This window comes from Pomacea canaliculata, linkage group LG9 (assembly GCF_003073045.1).
Source record: "Pomacea canaliculata isolate SZHN2017 linkage group LG9, ASM307304v1, whole genome shotgun sequence".
NCBI classification, from domain to species: Eukaryota; Metazoa; Mollusca; class Gastropoda; order Architaenioglossa; family Ampullariidae; genus Pomacea; species Pomacea canaliculata.
Genome location: NC_037598.1, coordinates 10,653,494 through 10,677,426, shown reverse-complemented (window position 1 = coordinate 10,677,426; position 23,933 = coordinate 10,653,494). Strand labels below are relative to the sequence as shown.

General features: G+C 39.9%; 2 protein-coding genes and 2 long non-coding RNA genes across 4 annotated transcripts; 1 reads left to right on the top strand and 3 right to left on the bottom strand.

The window, feature by feature from the left end:
* Positions 1-880: 880 nt before the first annotated feature.
* Positions 881-7,584, top strand: LOC112572574. Its single transcript, XR_003101029.1, has 5 exons — positions 881-1,110; positions 1,324-1,376; positions 2,630-2,921; positions 6,622-6,797; positions 7,251-7,584. It is a non-coding gene; the product is annotated as an uncharacterized LOC112572574 (long non-coding RNA).
* Positions 7,585-8,416: 832 nt separating this feature from the next.
* LOC112572572 lies at positions 8,417-11,788 on the bottom strand. Its single transcript, XM_025252313.1, has 5 exons — positions 11,578-11,788; positions 10,710-10,844; positions 10,113-10,356; positions 9,626-9,798; positions 8,417-9,212 (listed from the first exon to the last, which is right to left on the bottom strand). Exons 1-5 carry the CDS (start codon positions 11,669-11,671, stop codon positions 9,199-9,201), a joined length of 660 nt encoding a protein of 219 aa, XP_025108098.1. The 5' UTR covers positions 11,672-11,788; the 3' UTR covers positions 8,417-9,198.
* Positions 11,789-13,730: 1,942 nt separating this feature from the next.
* LOC112572623 lies at positions 13,731-17,734 on the bottom strand. Its single transcript, XR_003101037.1, has 5 exons — positions 17,536-17,734; positions 16,949-17,062; positions 16,461-16,643; positions 15,976-16,105; positions 13,731-15,432 (listed from the first exon to the last, which is right to left on the bottom strand). It is a non-coding gene; the product is annotated as an uncharacterized LOC112572623 (long non-coding RNA).
* A 1,848-nt stretch (positions 17,735-19,582) lies between these two features.
* LOC112571733 lies at positions 19,583-23,786 on the bottom strand. The gene is made up of 5 exons (XM_025250976.1): positions 23,578-23,786; positions 22,977-23,100; positions 22,224-22,437; positions 21,228-21,383; positions 19,583-20,943 (listed from the first exon to the last, which is right to left on the bottom strand). The coding sequence occupies exons 3-5, from the start codon at positions 22,364-22,366 to the stop codon at positions 20,679-20,681; spliced, it is 564 nt and encodes a 187-aa protein (XP_025106761.1). The 5' UTR covers positions 22,367-22,437; positions 22,977-23,100; positions 23,578-23,786; the 3' UTR covers positions 19,583-20,678.
* Between the last annotated feature and the right edge of the window lie 147 nt (positions 23,787-23,933).

Genomic DNA, 23,933 nt, shown 5'->3' with positions numbered 1-23,933 from the left:
TGACCCACGCACGCCCACCATTGTTTTTTTTTTATATTTGAGCTGCTTTGTATACTTTATGTACACTTTTCATTGACTTAACATTTGGAGTGCAGGTCCTACAAGATGTAAAACAACATGTGCCTGCCACACACTACGTTCCCACATTTTGTTTACATCTTCACCAGGACAACTCAGAACACGGATCAAGGAGTGTGTAAAATAAAAGAATAAAATAGTGAACCGACTGCTGCTGTTCAGGATTCGTTGTACATCTGCGTTTCACCTAGAATGAATGGTCCCGTTTTTTTATTTGTCTGGTTTTATGTTGCCTAACTGCCGCTTCCGCGAGTGATGGCAAATGTGCTTGTTCTTGTTTATCATAGCATTGGTGTTTGCCAGACGAATAAAGTAAACTTATTCTAACTGCTTTAGGGTGTCGATGAATGGTTGTAGTGGTGGCTGCGTTGGTGGTATGATGGTTGAACTGCTGCTGCTGTTAACTAATGATGAAAAAGGAAGCAGATGAAGATGATTGATAATAATAATATGATGAGGAGGAGGAGAGGTGGGAGGAGAAGAAAATGATGATGATGATGATGATGATGATGATGATGATGATGATGATGATGATGATGATGATATTTTATACATTGATGGATTCATTCATTAATTCATTTTGTGCTTTAATTGTGTTGGAGGTGAATCTTAGTCTTTGTGCAAACCTAACTTGCACGTGTTTTCTTCATGCAACCATCACCCAAACCATTTATATGCTCATGAAGCGCCTTCCGAGGACTTACACCAGTTTCATGCAGCAGACCACAAAAAAAGCACGGCGCCTACACTCTCCCTCCCTCTCTCCCACACACACACCTAATGGTGTCACGTGACTGTCGGCCCACGTGCACTCGGTGGAAGAATCCTGCAGAACCACTGCCTCCCTCCTGCAAGTCTCGCGCCTGTTGCGGGATGCTCTCTCATCCGAGGGCGTGCGAGGAACCTCCCTCAGCAGACGACAGCCCCGACGACAGTGGTCGTGCTCCTCTTTAACTGGTCAAAGCGAACCTTTACTGTTCACAACCTGATTTTCCGGTCGGATCTGAACACTCAAGCACTGGAAGCGAAGAGGTGATGAAAACATCCTCCCCATCCTTTAAAAAAAACAAAAAAAAAAACTGGTTTCAAAGCAATCGCTCAACCTGTTTCGGTGTGTCAATCGTGCAAACACAGATTTTGTTGCATCTTGAAGGAAGGAGTTTGCGAATATTTTTCTCAGCACTCGTGATCTTTTGTAACTTTGTTGCCTTGTTCACAGTCGCTATTTTGTTTTTTCTCCTCCAGTGTTTCGCCTTTTCTTGGGTCCCTAGAGCAGCACATCGATTACAAACATCTCTGTGAGTATTTAAACTTATTTTTCAACTAATTTTAAATGAGAAAGTTGATGAACGAAAAGATGTAAATAAGCCAAACTTCTGATGCTGAGAGTTGTCTAGTGATAGGATAGCGCTCTCTCCAGGTAACTACAACAAGGGAGTCTGTGGTAACACTTTTTTTATCAGTAAAATAGTGCAGACAGGGCATTATCACAAAGAGAAAGGTTGGTACAGGCACGCCTTGCCAGAACCGGGGCAAGTAGAAGAAAAGCCGGGTTAACTGAAGATGAAAAAGAACGAGAACAAGAAAGTCACCAGAGTTTTTGGATCTTTCTTTCTAAATGAGCAGCAAGAACATTTTTTTTTGAATTATTTTACCTATGATTCTGTACCTAACAACTTATTATCTTTTTCACTCATTATTTAAGTGAATTTTGTAAATCATTTGTTTTCTTCTTTACCTGGTGATGTACTTACCTGCTTCTTATCTTTCCATCGGATCTTCTGTTTTCTCTCGCTGTTCTACTTCTGCTCGGCCATCACAGTACCTTGAAAACATATTCTACTTCGATATGTTTACTTGGGGTTTTCTTTGTTTCTTTAGAGTTCTAGGGAAGCTTATGGAATAGACAGTTATTAAATCGCTTAAACTGATGACAATGACGTAGATCAAAACGATGATTTGTAGATGACTGCAACAACATTTTGAATGAGGGTAATTAAATCGTCTATTAATTGTCTATTTTCTACTCCGCGTATTTTTGATGAAACAATATAAAATACATACGGAGATTTCTAAAGTATGAAATGAAGGTGTACAGCATCAGGACCAAGCACCAACGCCGATGTTAAGGCGATGCACATCACTGTTTTCCAGAATATAGTCTTCAGCCTTGAATTTTTTGTGTTCTTTTAGTTTCTTTGTCTGTTTTTGCCTCGCTTTAGGGCACACAAGTCCCTCCGGCACTGAAGTGCTCGAGTTACAAAGAAAGGTCAAAGGTGCAAAACCTCAAACTGCTACTCTCCTAAGTATAGTCTCTATCTAAACAGTTTTTGAGCGCCAGACGATTTCTTCTCAAAGGATAAGCATCTTTCATAAGAACTGTCTGTCTCTCCTATTTCAAACTCATCATTCGCCAGCCTGCTGGCTCCATCCTACTCATCGTGGCTGTGAAATAGGTATTACATTTAAAAGGCGCTCAAAAAAAAAAAAAAAAAACTTCAAGAGCAATTAACAGATTCGTCCATCATGTGCTTCGACTTTCTCCTTCCAGCCCTGGCGCATCTCGCGAGATGTCTTCGATACCCGAGACCTGCGCAGGTGTCCTGCTGGTATTGGCGGCTGTTCTGCAGACCGCGTCCCCCAGGTGCCTCCACCCGCTACCCGGTCTGGAATCCCCAAACTTGCAGGACAAGGTGTCTCACTCGGACCTCGTGGTGACAGGCGTGGTGGAGAGACGGTTCCCTCACCCGGTGTCTGATGGAGGGCTTCGTTGCCCAGGTGAGAGTGAGGTGTGTCTACAAGGGAGGACCCTTCGCCCTCGGTTCTTAACGTCAGCTACGCAGGTGAGTCTTCAGATGGACCAGCTTTAAATGATGAACCATTTCAAGGTTGAATGTTATAGTGCAATTTGTTTCTTCATGATTGGATAGTGTTCAGTACAAAATACTATTTTCCCAAATCTTGGTAGACATCATCTCCTAGAGATAGATATGTACAAAGAGTCCCATGTCCAGAACGAGGCGAAAAAAACTGACATCGAGATTGTGTGTAGATATGTTTACGTTGTGAAGACAACAACCAACGGAAGAGCTTGAGACCATATGGTAATGAATCTGTGGACAAACAGGACATCATCTTTCTGTGCATGGGGATATGTTTGTTGTAAAGAGTTACTCGTGAAAGGAAATAGGTATTCATTCAGAAAAATGTACCCAATAGACTTGAAGCAAAATAAACCTGCAAGGGAAGTATGGACACTCATGCAACACTTAGTTTTCTGTTTCTTCCTTCCTTTAACCCTCCTATTGCATAGGGCACTGGGCAAACAAAGAAAGATTTTGAGGAATTTATTTGTCATCTATGCCACAAACAGTCGGCATAATATAAACTGCCTTTTTAAAAGAAAGAAAGAAACAAACAAGAACAAACCAGAGGGTATAGGAAAGGAAGTTTTAGATGACTATTCAGATGTATTTTTCTAAAGTTCTTTGCTTTTTACTTCAGTTTTCCATTAACTATAGGTTCTGCGTTTTATCATGGTTGGAGAAAAGCTGAATTGATAGTTCATCTCATCATCTCAAACTTCGACACATAATTTTTTTTTAAAAAAATGTCTTGTCGGTTGAGCAGTGAAAAGTCCGAGGGTACATCATTGTTGATCTTTGGTGATTGGGTAGGACATACACCTAGCCGTGAGAAGCGCAGGTGAGCCTGTAGGCCTGCTGATAGGTCTTCAAAGTATACACTCAACATTTGGACGAGTCTCCGCTGTTCCAGTTTCACATAAAGCATTGTTCTCCCTCAACCCTCCCTACACACTCTGCCACTCCTCCCCACTCCTCCCCACTCCTCTCCACGTGGATAACTAGTCAAGCAAGCTTTGCTTTCCTGCTGTACAGCCTGTACTAGACTGACTACTGAAGTGTTTGGCAAGTTTAGGTCCACAGTTGTTGCTAAGGTTCAACAAGGTCTTGATGTGACTGGCTCCTGGCTGTTACCCAAGTGCACGCACTGCAAAGAAGTCTGAATGTTCAGCACAATATGAAGATAAAAAAAGCTTTGTGGCTTGCCTCTCAGTACAGAGATTTATTGTAAACAACATTATTTTTGCCCAACTGAACCCATTCACTTGTCTCCAGTACATTTTGTTATGCTGTAAAAGAATTATTATATATGTACGTAAATATTATGTGTGTTAAACAATTTCTTACATTTCAAGACTACACTTCAATAGCATAGAGAACACTGATAGGTTCGAAACCCTTGTGGCACTGAGTCCTTTTTCCCCTCACATCTTATCCACCTCTGGAATGGCTACCTGAGTCCATAGAGGGTTAATGGAGGTAAGAGCGAAAAAGAGGAGATAAGTAAAGGCTTTAACCCCTCCCTCTCCAACGACTAAAGTCACGTGACTTTCTTTACCTCTTACTTCTCTCTCTCTCTCTCGAAAAGAGCGAGAGACAGGAAAGCTAGACAGAGGACAAAAGCAGACGAGGGGCAAGAAGTCAGGAATAAAGGTCGGAGATCATACGATGAAATAGTTTGTTCTTGGTTAACCACCTTTGATAATTGTAGCTGTAAACTTGATAGGAATATTAGGAGAGGAAATGAACAGCGGTACAGCTAATTAAAAACATGATTTGTTGTAGCTAAATACGGCCTGCTATCGTCCTCCCGCATCGTAATACATCATAATTAGCAGGCGGTGATTAGGCGGTAATAACACTAATTGGCCATTTACAGGGATTTCATGTGTCGATCGCTGGCATCGAAAAGTGCACGAATAAGTTTATATATAGGAATAAAAAAAAATTAGAATTTCTCACTTTTACTTCAATACTGTTTCTCGCTCCTTTCGTTTGCATTACTGTTTTCGAAACAGTTTATGGTTTATTCGAGCGAAAAGGATAAAGAAACGAATAAATATTATACGGAAAAATAATACACAGGTAGAGGAGAAGAGTTAAACACTCAGATACGCTGAAAAACATGCCTGTAGAGAAAATGAAAAAAGGCTGTAAAGAAAAAAAAAGAGAAAGAAAGATGAGAAAAAAGGCTAGAAAGAGTGATAGACCAACAGCCATCCAGACAAGAAGAATGAAAGATCGGAGAAAAGATGGTCGTCAAATAGCTTGCATCTATCTTCTCCTATCTTTCTCTCGCTCGCACTCTCGCTCCTAACCGTAACACGATCAAAATCAGAGCCAGAAAATATCTGTTCATCCACATAAATAGAGGCACAAGCACAGGGTGAGAAAGTTATTGGCTCAACGCACGAACGTGAACCGCGTTTGCAGCAGCACTTTCTCAGGACCCTTGGGTTGGAGTAGCCTGGCGAGGTTGAGAATTTTTTTTTGGAGGTGGCGGGGTAGCAGGGTGGATGGATGAGTGGGTGGTGGGTGTTGCTTTCCGTAGGTAAATTCTGCCCTACATTACAGCTTCCTGGCGTGCTAGCTCACAGGCAGCCTGCTGGGAAGGGATATTATTCGTCATCTTCATTTCCCACAACTTGTGGTTTTAATGGAATCGGCAGAGAGAGGCCTCGAACTGCTTACCCACACACTTCCACCCCGGTACATAGCCAAGCTGTTCCGCCTGGCTAGACCTCACGTGGAGAGCTGCTGACACTGCACAGTGCGGGGTGGAATGATTTGTACAGAAAAATAGAGCATCACAACATGGGAACAGGAACAAAGGAGAGAAAGAGAGGGGTGGAGAGGGATAGAGAGAGGGGTAGGAAGTGAAAGAGGCATGGAGACGGAATGAGAGAAAGAGATCATGTGGGAAGGGTAACAAATAATCCAGTGCAGCTAATCTGATGATGAATGAACTTTAATTAACAATGAGGTTTCTGTAACCAACAGGCCAACACTACCTGCCTCCTGTCTGTTTGATTAAATAACTTTTTTCTTGCTCTTGTTATTTTTTCTTCATGATGATGATGATGATGATGAATAATAATGATATAATGCGAGAGAAAACACATTTTAAATGGATTTTTAAAATTTAGTGGAACTTATTTCTTTATCTGTTCTCGAACACCCTTTATTACAATAAAGGTACAGAACCACTTTCTGCCTCGTAACATTTTATTGATTGTCTCCCTTTAGCAGTGTAGTAAGTGGCTCACACTGACAAATCTCTTGTAACATCGTCCGTCGGCTTTAAATGAAAGACATGGAGGAGATTGGAGCTGGAAGAAAATTTTATAGACGTTAGACAAAGGTTGACAGGCATGGCAATGAGAGAAGAGAGTGTAAAGATTTTATAAGAGTTGTCTTCAGAAAAGACGGGTTTAGACAAAGAGATGATTGGCGTGTCCACACAAAAATTGAAACCACATACAAAGCACACACACACACAGACACAAACACAGACACAAACACCACACACACACTCACTAAACTTCCTTGCTTTAGATAAGAGACAGGACGAAGAACTCGTACGTATAACAGTTACATCCACAGAGGACGGACCACATAAAAAGAATTATTCAATTATTGAAGATGGTTTAATTAATCTTGATAATGACCTTTATCTTAGGCCATACGAGCGGTCCCTGTGTGAAGACAAAGCTTAGCCCAGCCTCCAAACACCTGGTGTACCTGAAACGCCAGGCCAATGGCGAATTCCTGCCAACTTTTACAGACGACCCGGCGACCCGCAACTACATGGATGAGCTGAGCACCGTTGTGGCCTCAGTGTGCAGTACCCACAAGGTGAGATCGTCACGTGACCACATTCAGATGATGTGAACATTTCCTTTACACATTCTCTTCCTCAAATTCTTATTCCTGATATATGTCTGTGCTTGTCTTACGCATGGACCAGGCGCTCAGAGGTTTACATTCCTATGACTGAATGACAGAATTATTTCGCCATGACACCTTCTCCTGTTTAAAAATTTGAGATAGCCCACGTGTCCCTATTTATGTATAAAAGTACAGGAAGCTACATTAAATGACTTACACAAACAAACAAACAAACAAACAAACAAACAAACCAAAAAAAAAAAAAACAAACAAACAAACAACCAAACCAACAAACAAACAAACAACTGAATGATAATGACAACTGAAGCACGTGCTTGTTTGAAAGATTGCCAGCACACTGTGACAACAAATAAAGTAATGCTCCTTCATCACATCACATCTCTGTTTGCATCGTCGCAGGTGTCAGGCGGGAGATAGCGGAGGAGAAGTGCGAAGCCGACAGGATCCAGCGTCGACTACGACGACAGCTGCAGACAAACGCTGACCACGGCTGCCTCAGGGTTCAATAGGGCACCGCACATGCGCACTGAGTGGGCTTGGCTGGTGTTGTGGGTGTGATGTGTCTGTGGACTACGGTGCTGAGGTAGGGGGCAAAGGGCGTAGGAAGGGGCAGCGGCCACGTATAACTGGTCCGCGAAGTAGAAGCATGTTTGTATATTTATAATGATGTGTTTATATATTATTCACAGTTGAAGTTTATTTGCAATAAAAATTCCAGAGATTTTTTCACCAACATTGCTTTATATTGTTTTTTATTTCTGCTTTCAGACACTCCGCTCTTTCTTCTTTCTCTTTTTGTTTTGTTTTCTTTCACATACTCCACACAGAGCCTAGCTCAGAAGTGCCCACATGTAAATACAGAAATAAATAACTACATATATATGCACGCATATGCATACTGGTGCAATCCCACTCACACACACACATAGAGGAAAACACTTAAACATAGATTCATGCACACAGATACGCAGACAAAAGCACCCACGCACATACACAAACGCACGCGCACCAACACACAGACTACAAATGCATAGAAGCGTGACGGCGGGAAGTGTTTGTCTGCAACTTTCTGCCACAAAACAAACAACACACCAGAGTGTGTGAATGCTTGCATTTGATGTAACTCTTGGAACTTGCTGACCAACATATATAACAGATTATATTCAGCCATTCAAACGTTTTTATTCATAAAGAAACATGCGGAACAATGCATTCTAAATCGCTATTATTACAGGTCACTACTGAGAACAAATGATCCGTTCTGGTGAGTGGCGAATGAGATAATATCTTAGGTATCGAGGGTATAGGAAGGTGGCTATTATCATTAACTCTGATTTAATTAGATGAAAAGGGAGACAATTTATTTCACAGTGGTGCATACATAAGGGTAGCTCCACAAGGAAGCTCTCATTACATCAATCTCTATAAATTTATACACTGACAGAAAGGTGCTGACTTTATTACTAAGCATTACAGTTCTGATGACAATGATGTAACGATGGTTATGTACAAACAACGACACAAGTATATATCCACCCGCGCGCCCATACATACATAACACATAACAGAGACAGGTACCTGCCTACATCAGCACCACCCCGATGATAAGCATATCGAGCAGTGAATCATTACGAGCAGCCATGCATCACTGGCAGTCGAGCATGACGGAGAGTAACTCCATTAGAAACTCTCTGAGCATTTAAACTTTTTCCACACGGGTAAAAATTTGAATCGCGGACTTTTTTGTAGCCTTTTATCTGCTCTGTTAGCTCTGTTTACCTGTCAGTCTGTCTGTCTCTAATAATTCTACAAAAACGACAACCTATAATCATATTACATCCAAGAGGCTGTGACACTTGAAAGCAAAACTGTAGTTCGTTCAACTGTGTGATCTGCACTAACCAGTGCAACACCTCGACAAACACATGCTTGAAAAAATACAGTTGTTCCCACTGTTAACACCGTCTCAGCAGTTGTCACTTAAAACACACAAGGGACATTTTTCTGAGAAAAAATTTTTTGCGTCGAACAGTAGTTACATCATGCTGGATTTTACTTGCTTGGTACATTTTTTCGAACATTTTGTACCTCCTTCTTTCTTTTCACTTGAGTATGGACGGATTTTTCTTTTTCCCTCGAACGCGCGCACACAAACACACAAACACACGTACACTTTGACCTTTGGTGATGGCACTTCTTCATCCCTTCTGTTCACGGTGTACGGCGCTCACTTCATCCGTTCTAGACAGTAACCGTATGTCCTCTTCAGATTCAGTCTGAACAGTTGTCTGTGTTATCTCGGGTGTACCCTGGGAGTCTGGTGACACATTCCCGCTGTTACTCTGCTCTACATCGCTATGCCTGTCATCGAATGATAGCAGTAATTATTTTAAGGTGCTAAAAAAATAAAACAAAGTAGCCAGTGAAGTTAAAAATAATCATAAAAGCAACATTTTAGCTAGAGATTAACAAAATTAACAGTACATCCTTTCCTTTATTAAACTGTTTTGAAATATCTGCCTCAACCACCCAAAAAAGAAGATATGAGATATGCAAACTATTACAAAGATCTTTTCCGAATTAAGATTTAAAGTACAGATACACGCAACCATACAATTTAATCACAAAAAGAGAGAAAGATGGTTTATATTTTAGCCAGATATCAACAAAATTTTGTTCTAAAAAGGAAGACGTAAAATGCTGTTTAAAAGGAGGCAATCGTCATACACGGGGTATAAAAATGGCGACAGATAAGGGAGACAACCAATTTTCACCTGTCGGAGAGTTTACGGTGAAATCTTCCAGACTGCGACAGGGACAGCTATCACAGGTACGAGTAACAGCAACAACAGCAACAACAACAACGTTGGAGACGCCGTGGTACTGTTGCTTTCCTTCGTCGGTTCCTCTTGGTGTCCACGAGGAGATGACTCGTGAGGCAGGACACCTGATACAATGATTTAAGGGAGGTGATGTTAATTAATTATTCAGACACGGTCGCTTGCAATTAAACATCCATAGATTCCATCACAACTGCTAAACAAAGCTAAATACAAATGTGGAAAAGCATAAATCTCAAGCTGAACACACATCAGTGACTAAGAGCAACCTCGACAAAGATAACGATATTGAGAAGATGTTGTTGATAATGATATGATAATAACTTCGACGAACTCTCAGAAAAAAAGATAAAAACGACTGTGGACCACTTTTTAATGTTTGATAATGTACACACTGATAAATTTATAAATGTCATGATACCTGTAAGATTTGTGAGAAGGGATGTGATCTGACACATTGCAGAAGTCTGTGAAGAGCGTGTCAGCCTCATGGAAGGCTTGGCACATGAAGCTGCCGTTGGTGGTCTTGCTAGGCAACACATCGAAGGTGTAAGTGTGATCTTCGCTGGAATGAAAGACTGATTGGTTGATGAAGATGTAGTCTTTGAACGCCTCGGGTATCTCACACGAAGAGGAACAAGACACGACGACGTCCATGTCTGGAACTGAAACGTTGAGAAACGAACTTCAGACATTTGAATAGAACCTCCCTTTATCATCTGAACAGTAACTTCATGGTCGAATTGACTCATGTTTGGTCGAATCGGTAAATAGTCAAACTGACGATGGACAGTATCCGAATCGACTCATGTTTGGTCGAATAAATGTTGAATCCAATGAACCAACTCTCTATGTTTCTGTAATTTTGTTTTACGTGTTTACTTTTATTCACACTGAGAGTTATCACAGGCATTCGTTGTCCCTTTCTTGGTGTCTGTAATCTTTCATACCTCCCCTATAACTTTTGTCTTTAACAGCACCTGAAAATGTGAATTGCATGGATGGATGAAGTACTTACCATTTTTGTTGAAACTGCCTTCAGGGTAAAACTGAACATGAAAGTTGTTGACATCCACTTGGAATGAACATCGCAGTACATCCGCGTGTCTGCGACCTGCTGCTTGCTGGGACTGGCATTTGCTCTCTCTCTCACCTTTTGATACACGAAAAAAAAAAGATATTCAGAAGCTGTCAGATCATCACCGACTTCTTTCGTTCCTTCACCCTTACTACTTAGGGGGAAGTCTGGTTCCGGGAGGGTAAAGCCGAGTGCAACAAAAATAAATAAAATCGTGATCTGTAGGTTGAACTGTCGCTCTGGGACAGGTAAATTTTTCTTTGTGTGGCACACTTTTTTTGTCCACAGAGCTTCACTGCATCGACAAAATATCTTCTTGGCTTCTATGGCTACCAGCCAATTATCTTTCACTTACTTGTAAACACACTTTTACAACAATCCGCAAGGCTTCTCATTCATAAAATGTCAGAGAATTTCAAGCTTAAATTGTTGGTGATTTTCAGAAACTGATTTAAAATGTATGGGAGTTTTATTAGTCCCCCAATCTTTAAGCTAGAAATATTAATATGTGTCGATAAGTATCAAAAAGCATACCGCGATGTACATTTGTTAATATTATCTCCACCGTTATCATTGAGGTATCATTCATCACATGTATGATACCACAGTTTGATAAGAAGTAATAATTTTTCATGTCCAGTTGGTTACAAAATATTGTAACCAACCGAATCGCTTGTTCTTTCAGACCACCGAGTCCAAACGGTTGACGTTTTTAGACCCTGTGGCAAATTTTAGTCACGTGATTAGGTATTCACGTGATTTTTTCACATTTTAAGTGATAAGAAGCCCTGGTCATCTACAGTCTTACCTGATGTGAGATGTTCTTGATATTTCTCTTGGCCGCTAATTTCGCAAGTGATGGTTGCAGCTACTACCATCACAGAGAGTAAATAAGAAACCATTCTCCGAACTGTAGGCTGGACAGGTAATTCGAGTTTGGCGTTTAGAGAGTTTTGTGTGACACCTCCAGCTCTTCTCAAGACAACTACTCTAATGAGCAGACACTTTACTATCTTCAGAGGTTAGGGTTTTACCCTCGTGGTATTTGTATCTATTTGCGGGAAGTGTTCTATAATTAGATCATGAAAAACCCGTTTTTTTCGTATTGTTCATTATAACGGAAAATCCATTGACCAGACTTCCTTCTTTCTACATTGTAAAATCTTCAATGTTTGTGAGAGAGTGAGTGAGTGGTGAGTAAGTGAGTGAGTGAGTGTTCTGTTGTTTTCTTTGTATATTTATCGAGTTTTTGTTATATATTGAAGCGGTTTTCAACGAGCAAGAGAAACCATTTTGAGCAGTCTCCTCTTCATCCTTTCCGTTTTGTCTTGGACATTTAGCTTCCTTCAGTACATCAACAGCTCACTTTTGTATTTTAAGTTCCGCTATTATTGTTTTTTTGGTAAAGTTCCAAACAAAGTCGAGAACGTCGGAAGGCACTACATTCTTTCACTATTGCTGGTGACTCTTTCTCTCAAAAGCTTCTTTGTTTGTGTCTTTGTAGAATTATATGTGTAAGAATATAGGTGGCTATTTGATGTACACAGACATTTTCAAAAGTTCCGCCTTTGTATTTTTAGTTGTAGAGGTAATATTGTGAAATCACAAACGTATATATATATAGAGCCATGCTCAGTAGGTTCCTGCTTCCTTGTAGCCAATAGCTTAAAGCAGTAAAATATATGTCATTATTTTCTCATTAATATGCTAAGATCTGTTAAGCCTGTTATTATATCAATATATGTAAACAATCATTTAAAACCTATCCCTCCCCCCCACAAAACAATTAATGTTTTATACAACAACATTGAATCCGAACACTTAAATGAATGCATCAAGTATGTTTGTAAGTAATTGTCCTTAATTATTTTTGTTGTATTTCCTATTTCTAAAGAACATTTTGTGGAGAAAATGTCAACGATCGTTTGCACAATTTTAGCAAAGTTGTGGATGAAATAAAGCCACGGGAAACCAATGGTTTTGGAGAAAGTGTTCACAACAGTTGTTCAAAACAGGGCAGTGTGACACCATCGACATTTAACCCTTCTTTCTTGATTTCTGTAAACAACGTAAACTAAGTAAACTGAGAGACAGAGATTTTCCGACGGTTTAGAACTTTTATAAGTCCCCTCTCCTTTTGACTATGCACATTTCTGAGAAGATCACAAAACTTTTCAGGGGACCTGAACAAACAGTCGCTCTGTGAGTCACCGTGTAAATGCCAGCTGAAATACAAACTAAATTTTTAATCATAGTTTTTTTTTGTTTTTTTTTTGGCAAGGAAGTAATCACTGACTGAAAAGTATAACAAATGGAAGTACAGCAGGCAGAGTTAAGCAGCAAAAGCGAATAAAGAAAGAGGGAAGAGAGAGAGAAAAAAAAGAATGAGCAGGTTCTTTTCAGTCACCACTTAGAGTCTTATCCATGGTGAGATATATGATGATATTTACTGTCTCACCTGTCATATATCAAGCTACGGGGGATATTGAGGAAGTAAGCAGGTAAAAAACGGACAAACGGGGGTGGGGGATGTTGACGTGTCTTAAATTAGTCTTCGGGAATAAGTGTTAGTCTTGTTTCGGAAGTTCTAACCAACCTACTTCTAGAAAATTCCCATCTTACGAATAAAAGGTTTTTACGTCTTGAAAGGTAGTACATGTATAATATAATGTTTGCCCAAACTCGACTCATCACCACCTCAGACCACATGAATACCTCAGTGATTACACCTGCTCTACTCAGGTATGTTTAGTCACAGAGAGGAATATTAATTTCAGGGGTTCAGATACTTCAGCAAAGCTACAAAGATATGTTCTTCTTTAGAGCTGTCCTAAAAACTGAGAGAACCTTATAATGGAAAAAGAAAGGAAACTATTTGTAAAATTGGAAATCAATCACACCTTTACGGAAGATCAATGAACTCGATGTCTCACAATGTCTGAATGAATGAAAACAACTGCATTTTTTTTTTATCAAAATAAATTGTTTTATTTTGCATAGCTTCAAAAACGAAATAAAATGCTTCGTTTGAAAAAAATATAGTTCAGATTTATAACACTTGACTAAGCGCTTTAAAAAAGGATTACACAAGTAAACAAACATAGGTAAATATATGCTTAGACCTGCTGCAAGTGTCTGGTTATGAAGTTCTGCATACAATCATCAGTCAGATGTGCAAGTGCTATATAAAATCACTAACAATATTCACTTGAACACATCTTAATCACAAAACCCAATAAAATTAAAGTAAGCTTCCTTGTTTACTGAGACACCTTAACAGCCAGAAAAGCTAACATACAATAACTAACAATAAGAGTGAGGACAAAGTAAGTACAACAATTGTAACAATGCGGACTTTCAATGGGAGGCTTTTTGTAAAATAAAAATAATACCCTGGTAGATAAAAGGTTACAAGGCTACTGAAAACTGAACTGTTACATCAGATCATTAGGTAAAGACAAACACAATCCATCATCTTTGTCGCTGGGGGACACAAGGACAATCGTCTTGTTTGTGAACTTATAAAGCAGTGTTCACCTCCCTCACTTCATAACTACAGCCCCAGGTTGTTGAACGGTTGTGTGATTATGTGAAACAAAGGAAAACGAGATTATGTAAAGCAGAGGGAGGATTTAATGTCAGATAAGTTCCCCTCTTTGGGAGGGTGTTTTAAAGCACTTTAAGATGTTATATAAATTGTGGTTCTTAGAGAGTTCAAGAATTTTATCCATATAAATTAGTATTAAGATGAAGGATCTTATTCTTGAAAACTGGAGCGGAAAAAAAGCCTCCAGATTAGAAATATATTTAAGAAGAATGATCACTGTTTCACAGAACTAGTTCCAGTTTACAGCATGAAGTAAAAGGGGTATGGGGAGGTGATAGTTAAGGGACGCAACTTTGTCCATTTGATCCTTGAGGAGTGAGGGAAACGCATTTTTTGCCAAATGGTATCATTCCTGAAAGACTGGGCTTACATTAAAACATTTTTACAAAATTATTTACGATATGATAATTTTATAAGCAAAATTTTACACAAAATCATGTACACCAGCTGCTAAAGTATTTTTGAAATTTTTAAAGATTTCATACGACTTAGAAATACAAGGTAATTTGACAAGTGACAATATATTTATATAGCATTAAGTAAGTGTTATTTATTTATTATGTTATGTGATTCATTCTGACGGGTAGAGGTGGGAGGTAAAAAAATCTCTAGAATTAGCTCATGTATCCGACTTTATTTATCAAAGACTTCTCTGCACTTTATTTCTTCGTTCACCAATGACCGCTTTCGAACAACTTCCGGAGAATAGCCTTCTCCTTCCAACCTTTTCTGTACTTTCTCAAGCGGACTTAGGGGAGGATGGCCGGCAGCAGGCTCTGGGAGGTCGTGACCCCACTTCTCCTTGTCCAAGCTCTCGCGGTCTGTTTGCTCGTCCTCGCTCGGCAGCAAGATCTCAAGTTCGCTTGGCTTTGGTCTGGTTGTGACGTCATCGGCAGCCGCACCAATCGTTGTGGCTTCCTGCTTGTCGATCTTTCTACCTTCGTTTGCCGCTGGTGTCTGCTCGTCTGGTGGTGACGTCAGACTTTCTTCTTCTGGATGTTCTGCTTTACCTTGTGAAGAAGTCGAGTGTTCACGTCCTTGCCGCAACTGAGATTCCTGATGATGATGATAATAATAATTGATGCTGATTGATGATGGATGATGAGGGATGATGGTGATGGATGGTGATGGATGGATGATGGATGGATGATTGATTGATTGATTGATTGATTGATTGATGATGATGATGATGATGATGATGATGATGATGATGATGATGATGATGATGATGATGATGGCAACAGTGTCGAACTGCTAGTCATGTAAGTATTAATTCCTCCTTTGATAGCGTATCCAATTTCTCACCAGATTATAATAATCGTTATATCAACACTGGTCTCATCATCAATTGCTACAATTATCTGAAAGCTAACCTCTCATCCTCATCAGCATCATTATCGTCTAGACAAGTTCGAGTATCAATGCTGTCAGTGCTGAACTTTCTCGAAGGACTGACAAACGGCTGCTAAGTTATGTTAAAAGACATTTATCCCTTACTAGTTTTTCTTTTCACCTGTGTATTACTTTCATACACTGCATTATATTGTCAGTATGGTTTGCATTATATCATGTTAAATTACAGACAAACAAAAGCTTTACCAAAATCCGCAAGACTTTACTTTGCAGACGATTACGACGATGATCAGAGCGATGGGCACTATGGCCAAAATTGGCAAGAAGTACAGATAACTGTCTTCTTTGTCTTCACCTTTTCCAACGGCTGTTGAACCTGGAGAAACAAACAGGAAACACGGAGGTAGAGTGGTCTAGGTTGTAAACACTGAATATAGAGCAAGACTCCACACACACATACACAAACACACACACACGAGATTCCCGAGACAGTAGCACTTCAATTTTTTTTAAACTCGGTATGAAATCTCACAGTGTTTACCCTGCTTCCATTTCCATGGTGACTAAGAGGCTTCTAAAAGTGTTAACCTCTTGCAAGCATGCAAGTATTCAAAGGTTTGGACGCACAGATAAATAAAAAGATGTGCACGCTTTCAAACAAAAAAATGCAAAAATACATTATATATATTATAGACACTTTGTAAATACAATTTAAAGTAGAAACCAAGTACATTTTCCTTCCACTGCCAGCTGCGTAGCATCCTGCATCGCCTGACAACGGTACCTGCCAGCGTTTCTGGGGGACACCTGCAGGATATCGACAGTCAGGACACGAGGCTGGAGGCTGCTGACTCGAAACATTGTGGACAGAACAGCAGACACGTCACATGTCTCGTCACATGACACGGCGACTTCTGCAACAACAACAGCAACACTACACAAACATAACCTTCACAGTAGCTAAGTATCTGCAGAATATTTTTACATCCATAAAATATCATAGAACATCAGAACTACCACTAACAGCATCAAAGGTTTATTTCCATTGAATTCCAATCTACTCCTTTGCTACCATTGTTCATTTCTCAAAATAATGAAGGCAAACACACACCCTGGGTTTCTTATATCTTTGCAATAATCTCACACACCCGATTTGTTTATAATTATTTAAAGAATGAAATTGGGGAGGGGGGGTGACAGCCATTGACACCAGGAGTACCTGGAAGATCGTGCGAGTAGTAGTCAAGTTGAATGGTTTTGACTGGGTTGTCAAACGAACATTCCAGCAGGTCAGGCGTGGTTCCTGAGTTCGTCTCAAGTATGCACCATGATGCTGTAGAAGAAGGAGGAGGAAGATTATCTATCTCTCTATCAGTCTGCCCTCATATTTATTAAAAGATTTTCTATGACTGCGTGTGTATGACATAAATTTAGATATACAGATTTTCAATTGTAGCTGTAGTTGGAAAAAAATAATCTTCAAAATCAATGAGTTTGGATGGATCGAACCCTCCCTCTCTCACTTAACTCATAATGAGATGGCGAGTCATCGGAAAAACTCCCAACACCTGTCTCAGAAATACACATTTTTCTGGGAAACAGAACCCATGGAGGCATGAAATTGGTAAGGCAATCTTAAAGCCGGCAAATACTGAACAGGGGCATGTGAAAGCTAATTAGTTTATGTTGAAAGAACATAAGCAGGTTATCCTCAGTACCTCCACATACAGCGAAAGTTTAATCAAAACTGCAGGAAACTTCCCTGAATAAATTGTGATAATTAATGTAGGTAAAGGTAGAACTTACCTGGCTCTGAACTAGGCGGAAGAGAAGCAGGGTTTCACCGACGAGAACACGATCCAGGAAGCGACAGTGACTTGGAGGACGACCATCATGGTGACAACGGATCAACTGACTGCTCCACGCAACAAACGGATCCCCAGACAGTCGAGGATTGATTGGACAAGACCCAAGAAAAGAGTCGATGTGGACCTTCCGTGACTCACGGAACCAGAAATAGTCTTCGGGTAAAGATATTCTACTCATGCTTGTAGATTGTTGCACCTTTCGTCTTGGGTTTACCTGGCGGGTAGGCGGTGCACTGTAAACTACTCAGGAACGTACAGCAAACAGGATATCTTTTGGTCACGAGGTTTACAATCCTGGTATGAGATATGACAAGACCATGTTGATAAAGTAATTATAATCTGTTATCATCACAGGTAAGGTGAATAGAATTTTTGTTAGGCATTTATTTTAGAGACAGCGGCAATCACACGAACACCATAAACAATTCGCTAGTTAGATAAAGATAGTTTAATAAACATGTTTTTTTGTATAAAAAAAGTAGGTCGTTCACTTCATCAGAGCCAGTAGTACGAAGGTGGTGTTTGGTGATTTACCCCGGTTATAAAGACTGCCAAACTTGCACTCGGCAAGTCTTCTCTACAATCAGGATCAAACGACGGGAACACACGAGGTCATGAGGTCATGGTTTTTGCAAGAACTTCTGGGAAAATCCAATGTTTTCGGTGAGTGATGATCGCTGTGAGTTTCCCACAATGTCAGCCTGTCGGTGGGTATAACTTTGTGTACCCTTGTTTTTACAAGTTGTATTTTGGTACATGTCAGCGTTATCTCCGCCTCTCCTTGTCGCTTTTTAATATCCTTCTGTAAATAAATACAACATGGAGAGCACGAGAGCACTCAGTGTGTTTGTTGCACGCAAACACTCAACCCATGCAGTCGTTATTTTCTTTTGGAAGGGTGGGAAACTACCCTGGGGCAGATCAACCTTCCCGAAATCTACACTGAGGGCAGCGTATGTGTGTGGGGTGGGTCGGGCGATAGATATTTTGGCATGAATGTGAAAAAGAAAAAAAATCAACACATTAATTAATTAGAGATACATCTATTATGTATTAAGATGAATTAAGATCGTTAGCTGTCCAGTATAATTTGGAGAGACACTTTCTGGACCAGACCTCGTGGGTTGGTTGGATTAGCGAGAGTATGCTTCCACCTACAGGTGATTTCGCACTATGAGGGGAGAAGAAGAGGTAATCCTGCTAACAGATGCCATATCTAGTGTCCGTTGGTGAGATCTGAACCCAGGAGGTGACAAACGAGTAGCTTGATCACCGCATTACTGGGTGCCCCTCCCCGGTTGGTTGGGGAAGGAGAAGAAACTGAAGTACCCGTAGATAACATCCAGGTCTGCCAACCTCAGGGTCATCGTTCTCACAGTTCTGTTGTCCTCGGTTTTATTTCTCCACGTTTGTGATATTTCGATTTCGATTTTAGTATTGGGTATTTATGTGTATATTTACCTCGGCTGAAATTTACTCCTCTCTTCTCTTTTGCTGGACGTTCTCCGTTAAATACAAATGCGAACTGATTGAATCCATCGGGCAAATGTCCTCTCTGTTGTACTTCACTTTGGCTGCGATTTTAATTAAAGTGTGGTGAATAAACTCAAGCACCTCTTTGCTGTTTGATATTATGTTACTGGTCAATAATGTATTTACTCAGATGTTTTAACCCTTGTGTTCTGGAGATTTTCGGCAATGTGTCTTTACTGTGAAATCTGAGTGATAACCTTTTGTACTCGAACAGTGAATGTTTGCATGTTCTTTACATTACATTATTATGACTGTTTCCCGGATATTGCTTAGTGTAGTAATAATAATAATAATAATAATAATAATAATAATAATAATAATAATAATAATAATAATCATGATGATGATGATGATGATGATGATGATGATGAGGATGGAGGTTATACAGTCATGAGTAATAAACAAAGAACTGAACAACAGGAAATAGCAGAAGTACATTAGCAAGACAGTAAGCGATCTTAAGAAACATTTATTAAATCTCAAACAGTTTGCACTTTCTTAATTAATCTTAAACAATGTAAGTGAACATGGCTAACGAGTGAATTAATAATTCAAGTCCTTTCATCCTTCAAACTCCTCAAAGTCCTCACTATAGTGTACACGTGAACATGGCAGAATGAGGATAAAGACTGAAAACAAGCAAACCACCAAATACACAGTTGTCAGGTATGTAATTTATGTCGTGATATCCGATAGCCGATGTGAATATTTATTTATTAAAAAAGCATATAATCCAGAAAACATATAAGCAAAGCCTTTTTCACAGCAATACCTCACACTATCTCAAACGTCAGATGTACAACAAAAGGTGAGAGGGCAACACACTTAGTAAGTTATTGCCAACTACTTCAAATGTCAACTTCATAAAAAGTAAACTTAATAAACTTTATTTATTAAAATACTAATCTCTTTTATTTGAAAAGGTTAAAAGTAGTAGCCTTAGGGACAGTGAGAGTAAGTTATCAGGGCAAGGACACCATGAGAGCGCCTAACCCTCCATCCTCCTCTAATAAATAAATTTTAAAAATTTCTACTGCTTGGGTAGTCACAGCTTCTAGTCATAAATGGAATTCAAACAGCTATCATTGTGTTTAAAACTCAAACTATACCCCAGAATGCGAGCGGATAAATTAGAAAATGTATCCAGAGAACACTAATACTCTTTATCCTACAGCTTTCTGTTAGTGTTACGTGGCCTGGTACGTCCACCAGATTAAAACTGAGACTTCTGACAGGCTGATATATTCTACAGAAAACTAAAATATAACACAAACGAGGTCATATCGTCTTTAAAAGCGGATTTATAAGCTGCTAGCTTAGTACAACAAGCTACAGAAAAACTGTTTGGCGCTGTCTCTATGGACTCTGGAACAAAAATCAGAAGTTGTTTTTAAAGAAGTTATAAAAAAAACTATTTCTTAACCGACCGCTTCTTTTCTTCTTCGAACGCTCGATGCAGTTCTTGGCGCAGCATCGTCCGTTTTTTACAAGTGGCAGGTGAATATTTCGCCGCAAATTCTGAGCGCATTCTGTCCATCATCGGGACCTTCAGTCCTTCACTCGTTTCCTGACCACCACCGCCGATGTCAGCATCAGAGGCTGGTCGTATTCAGGGCCGTCCTCTCTCGTCAGAGGATCCTCATCGTCTGTGTCCTCGCTGTCGTCAACATGGAGCTCCTGTTCCCCGCTGCCATCATTATCTTCCAGATGTTCTTTATATGTAGTAGGTGAGCTGGGCTCACTAACCGAAAAGGCACGAAAGCTCACAGAAGGATCCTTATAGATGTCACTCTTAATGTTTTCCCGCTTCTTCCTGCAAAAATACAAAATAGCGAGAGTACTAAACCGGTAGCGATGACACTGGTCTCTCTATTCTCTGAAATATCTGAGTAAAACATTTCGAAGTGGTTAAAACTTGGTTGATCAGGAATAAAAAAGCTGGCAGACAGTGAGAGATGAAAAAAAAAAAATAAATAACGGAAACAGACAGGCAAGAATACTATAGGAAAAAGCAGCAAATCCCTGCTTTAATGAGTGTTGGGTGTGTGTGTGTAGGGGAAAGGGGGTGAGGCGATGAGACAAAGGGAGACAATTTACCAAAAGCCACAAGCCTTCTTCTTGCAGATGACAAGTGTGATGACGACAGCTGCTACACAACGATTATCAGCAGAAAGAAGTAGAAATAGTATGTAACCTCCTCTTCTTCCTCTGATGGAGTATCGTCGTCCGAATAGTCGTTCGGACCTGAGCCAACTGATATTAGAAAGAAAAAAGGAAAAATAACCACGAAAGTCCCATAACTACAGTTTGTCTGACACGAACGGTAACAGGGAAGACAACTCGCGGGGCGCTGCTCTCTGCAGCCACTAAAATGAGAAGCCAAACAATTATTTCGACTTATTTTGTCATTGTGTAAGCCCCATATAAGATATCTTGAATAAATTGATATAGAAAAATGCGACATAAAATTTGTGAAAAGATTAATATTTAACAAAAGCAACAGAAGCTGTAAAAATAAAAGTATTTATAAAATACTAGGATACAAAAGTGTATTCGTCACACATTTTCTTGTTGTTGTTGTTATTATTATTATTATTATTATTATTATTATTATTATTATTATTATTATTATTATTATTATTATTATTATTATTATTATTATTATTATTATTATTATGCGAGGCGATGTTTTTCGTCTACATTGAAGTCAAACTATATTTAGTAGCTGTAATTTGTAACGGACCACGTGTAATTTTATGTTTGTTTTACCGGTGACTTCAAAAATACAAACCGAGCAAATTGCGACTTGCTTACCTTACTCAATCTTGGAAGCGTGTGCACTCAGAAGACAAAGAGAGAAACAGAGGAAAGGGAGGGAAGGAAAGATGGAGGGCGAGAGAACGAGTGAGAGGTATGACGGTTGATACAACACCCCTCTGACTAAAAAAAAAAAAAAAAAGTCCACGGGCGGAAGTCTCTCACCTTTACCTTTCCTTTGATACAGACTGCTGTATCCTGACAGTCTCTCAGCAGACGAGAACCCCTGTCCCTCACACCTAAACACATACACGAGGGCAGGTACAGATGACTCACCTTTGATATTTGCCAGTTGAAGACTGCAGTTGCCCTTGAACATTGTTTTGTGTGGAGACGGACGAGGCCTGACACCGATACCTGCCGACAACACCTGGAGACAGAGTCCGGAAGGACAGCGAGAGGGTCCGTGCGTCCTCCATGTTCTCCAGGTCAAGGATGTGGCGAAAGTCGTTGGCGACCTCGCAGCTCGTAAAACATGTGACAGCGATCTCTGTAGAAACAGTCGTGACATAATTTAATACACGTGTAATGTTTTTGTGTTCTTATGTCTGTTGTCCTCTGGTATATATGTGGTCTAAAAGCTATTAATGAGTGTGAGAACCTGCGAGTAATTAAAACAGTGTATACCCTATCTTTCATTCTATTTTTTTCATGTTAATCTCTTTATCATGTGCAAGATGGTTATGTCCTCTTGTATGTCAGTGCAACTTAATGGGATGTTAAAATCCACAAAGATTGTGGAAATAGAACCGACTAAGTACCGCACTCTGACTAATACTCCAACACACTTAAATTATAATTTGCTTCTACTCATCGCATAAATTATGCTCCAACGAGCCTGATTACATTATCGTTATGATGCGGCACGTTGGATGAATGGAGAAAATTAAAATTTGAAAAGTGTGGGAGTACCACACTGAGTGTCGTGATTTGTCTGTAGTGAGTATGGATTCTAATCTAGCACAAAAATGATGATGATGATGATGATGATGATGATGATGATGATGATGATGATGACGATGATGAAACCTGGTAAGCCTGTGCCGTTCTGAGCGTAGAAATCCAGTTGTGCGTTTTCGACATTCCTCGTTAAATCTGCAGACTATCCTTCCAGATGCGTTTACTCGTCTGTCCGTCAGATCACACCATGGTCCTGATAACACACACACACACACACACACACACACACACACGCACACACAGACAGACAGAAACACAAGAGTCAAAACACAAAGTTATACGTCGACTCATACAGACAAACAAACGCGCAGATGCACGAGCACTAAAATCCGAAGCAACAAACAATCAGAAAGTGTCCTAAAGACAAACCTACACGCGCATACAAGCGAATAGGAGTACAGGTAGACAACACAAACACAGACCCACCGAGACATCAAGGTTACCTGTCTACTGACCTTGTTTTGTCACGTAACCCGCAATCCATACACACATACAAACACACTTCTCTCAGACCATAAATAAGACTGTTTCGAACATTCAAGCATCAAGCATTCAAGCATTTGAAGGACGAACAGGAGTTTGGGGTCATAACCGACCTCTAGGTCATACTTTTATCATAAAACATACATAAACCTGTGTATACCTACAACACGTACACTTCCTTACTCACCACTTTCCTCTACGTCCACTGGAGCAGCATTCACGGTCAGGTGAGCACAACAGGTGAGCAGAAGGACGAACAACAGTTCCAACATTTTTGTAGAGTTTTCTCCCTTAAATTAAACGAAAACCTACCTGCTGGACATTTATTCACAGACGGTTTAGTTGACTACCTTTGTTATCTGTTTACGACAATCATCTATTCATTCGGAAAAACCCTTTGAAGAGGAAAATGTGTGGCGGTTATATTTGGCCTGCAGGTGCGTGGCTGTAGAACCTTTTCCATCCACGGATTATTTCCATATTTATAAAATAATTTGTTGGATATCGATATTTATCAAATGAAAACTTAGCTGATATGTGGTC